Source organism: Primulina eburnea, chromosome 13 (assembly GCF_022965805.1).
Source record: "Primulina eburnea isolate SZY01 chromosome 13, ASM2296580v1, whole genome shotgun sequence".
NCBI lineage: Eukaryota > Viridiplantae > Streptophyta > Magnoliopsida > Lamiales > Gesneriaceae > Primulina > Primulina eburnea.
Window position 1 is genome coordinate 16629952 of NC_133113.1, and position 3098 is coordinate 16633049.

Consider the following 3098-nt stretch of genomic DNA (forward strand, 5'->3'; position numbering starts at 1 on the left):
TCACTTACCTCTTCATGGGGAATACATCTCCGGATTATACCGTCTGCACATATTCTAAACAAGTAAGGGTCCTCCCACAAATAATATTTCAAATCGGAGAAGAATTTCTTCTTTTGCTGATAAGTAAAGTGGGGAGGAATGAACTTACTTGAAAGATAGTTAACAAAATCAGCATACCACGGTAGATTGGTGATCTCAAAGAGTTGTTCATCCGGGAAATCGTCGCGAATAAAATCATTACCTTGAACGTGATTCTCCAGACGCGAAAGATGGTCAACAACTTGATTTTCTGTGCCCTTCCTATCGATTATCGTCAATTCAAATTCCTGCAAAAGAAGAATCCAACGAATTAGCCTTGGTTTTGCATCTTTTTTAGACATTAAGTATTTCAAGGCTGAATGGTCTGTGTGCACTACAACTTTGCTCCCTATTAAATACGATCTAAACTTATCCAGAGCAAAAACAACAGCAAGAAGCTCCTTCTCTGTGGTGGCATAGTTCAGTTGGGCGGCTGACAATGTCATACTAGCATAGTAGATGACATGAATGCACTTGTCTCTCTTTTGTCCCAACACTGCCCCTAACGCAGTGTCGCTTGCATCACACATCACCTCAAATGGCGACCCCCAGTCAGGTGCTATCATCACAGGTGCTGTGATCAATTTCTCTTTCAGAACCTGAAATGCATGCACACACTCAGCAGAGAAATCAAAAGGCACATCTTTTATCAGTAAATTAGTCATGGGCTTGGCAATGCTAGAAAAATCTTTTATAAATCGTCTGTAGAATCCCGCATGCCCAAGGAAACTACGCACTCCTCTAATGTTGGTTAGGGTTGGAAGTTTCTCAATTACTTCAATCTTTTCCTTATCAACCTCAATCCCATTTTCAGAAATTTTATGCCCCAACACTATTCCCTCTCTCATCATAAAATGACATTTTTCCCAATTTAAGACAAAATTCGACTCCTCACACCTCTCCAAAACTTTAGACAAGTTAACTAAACAAGTATCGAATGAAGAGCCAAAGACAGAAAAATCATCCATGAAAATTTCAATGAAATCTTAAATCATATCATGAAAAATTGCCATCATGCATCGTTGGAAGGTTGTTGGTGCATTACATAGACCGAATGGCATCCGTTTATATGCAAATGTCCCATAAGGACAAGTAAAAGTGGTTTTCTCTTGATCTTCAGAGTCGATGGGAATTTGCATATAACCCGAATAACCATCCAGAAACAATAAAAAGAATGGCCTGCTAACCTTTCCAACATTTGATCAATAAACGGGAGGGGGAAATGATCTTTACGGGTGGCATCGTTAAGTTTTCTATAATCGATGCAAACACGCCACCCTGTAACAGTTCTCGTCGGAAGTAATTCATTATTATCATTTTTCACAACAGTGATCCCACCTTTCTTTGGAACGACTTGGACTGGACTGACCCACCTACTGTCTGAAATCGGATAAATAATACCTGCGTCCAGTAGCTTAATCACCTCTTTCTTTACCCCCTCTTGCATGGCTGGGTTTAGACGCCTTTGGGGTTGAGTAGACGTCTTGTGATCGGCCTCCATCAGAATCTTATGCATACACATAGAAGAGCTGATCCCCTTAATGCCTGCAATGCTTCAACCTATGGCTTTGATGTTATCCCTCAAGACTCGCAGCAGCTTCTCTTCCTCCATACCTGTCAAAGTAGATGAAACAATTACTGGCAATTTCTCATTATCAAGCAAAAACAGGTATTTTAAGTGCGAAGGAAGAGGTTTCATCTCTAGGATCGAGGCTTCTTCGATGGATGACTTTAACGGTCTTGGGACATGCCCAAGCTCCCCAATCCTAGAATTTACCGTCTTTGAAATTGGTCTGCCTGCTTCCAGATAGGAGATACATTCATGAAGCTCTTGATTTCCCAATTCTTGCGGAGATGAATGAGTTAAGCAGACCTCCAAAGGATCGTCACCTATCAATTCCTGTAAAACACACTCAGCAAACTCGTCAGTAGCATCAATTCTAAAACAAGCAGATGTATCATTAGGATATTTGATGGACTGAAAAACATTAAACACCACACTCTCATCATTCAGTCTCAGCACCAACTCACCCTTTTGTACATCTATCAGGGCTTTCCCAGTGGCTAAAAACGGTCTTCCTAAAATAAGAGGAATCTCACGATCTTCTTCCATATCCAACACAACAAAATCGACCGGAAAAATGAACTTGTCAACCTTAACTAACACGTCCTCTACAACTCCCCTAGGATATTTAATCGATCTATCAGCTAACTGTAGGGAAATTGTAGTTGGCTTCACTTCACCTATTTTCAGTTTCTCAAAGCATGAATATGGCATCAAGTTAATGCTTGCACCTAAGTCACACAAAGCTTTACTGAAATTTGAAGTTCCAATAGTGCAAGGGATAGAAAAACTACCTGGATCCTTAAGCTTCGGAGGGAGTTTATTTTGTAAAATAGCAGAACATTCCTCCGAAAGCTTAACTGTCTCAAAGTCAACCAATTTCCTCTTGTTTGATAAAATCTCTTTAAGAAATTTTGCATATGAGGGCATTTGAGCTAAAGCTTCTGCAAATGGGATATTTATGTGAAGCTTTTTGAAAATCTCAAGAAATTTTGAAAATTGGGTATCCAGTTGCAGTTGCTTTGCTCTTTGGGGAAATGGGAGTGACTTAATATCAATGTTGGAGTTTGAGTTTAGAGACTTACCTTTTTCCCTCGTGTCATTGGACTCTTGCTTGGATATTTTCTTCTCCTTCTCATCTCCTTCAACATCGATCACTTCTTGCTTTATGGGAGACGTCGCCGTGACAGCATTGACATCTTTTGGATTCTTTTCCGTGTCACTAGGTAGTGTACTCGGAGCTCGTGTAGACATTTGTGTCGTTAACTGCCCTAGTTGCGTCTCCACTCTTTGCATCATGGTTTTGCCATCTCATCTCATTCCCAGCTATGTACTTGGCAAGCATATCCTCAAGATTCGACTTGCTATCATGTGGCTTGAAACCAGGTGGCATAGAAGGTCCAGCACCTTGCGGCGGTTTAGGTGGTTGTTGAGGAGGTCTTTGTTGCGTAGGATG

The 3098-nt window shown here is 40.7% G+C and overlaps 1 protein-coding gene across 1 annotated transcript; it reads right to left on the minus strand.

The window, feature by feature from the left end:
• Positions 1-1633: 1633 nt before the first annotated feature.
• On the minus strand, positions 1634-2793 carry LOC140810322 (uncharacterized). The gene is made up of 2 exons (XM_073168197.1): positions 2728-2793; positions 1634-2449 (listed from the first exon to the last, which is right to left on the minus strand). Exons 1-2 carry the CDS (start codon positions 2791-2793, stop codon positions 1634-1636), a joined length of 882 nt encoding a protein of 293 aa, XP_073024298.1.
• Between the last annotated feature and the right edge of the window lie 305 nt (positions 2794-3098).

What these genes read in the sequence shown, in the direction of transcription:
- LOC140810322 (XM_073168197.1), bottom strand. Translation starts at nt 2,793, where the DNA reads ATGTTGAAGGAGATGAGAAGGAGAAGAAAATATCCAAGCAAGAGTCCA. An exon ending in CAATGACACGAGGGAAAAAG is followed by an intron (nt 2,450 to 2,727) that starts GTAAGTCTCTAA and finishes CTCCCTCCGAAG; the next exon opens with CTTAAGGATCCAGGTAGTTT.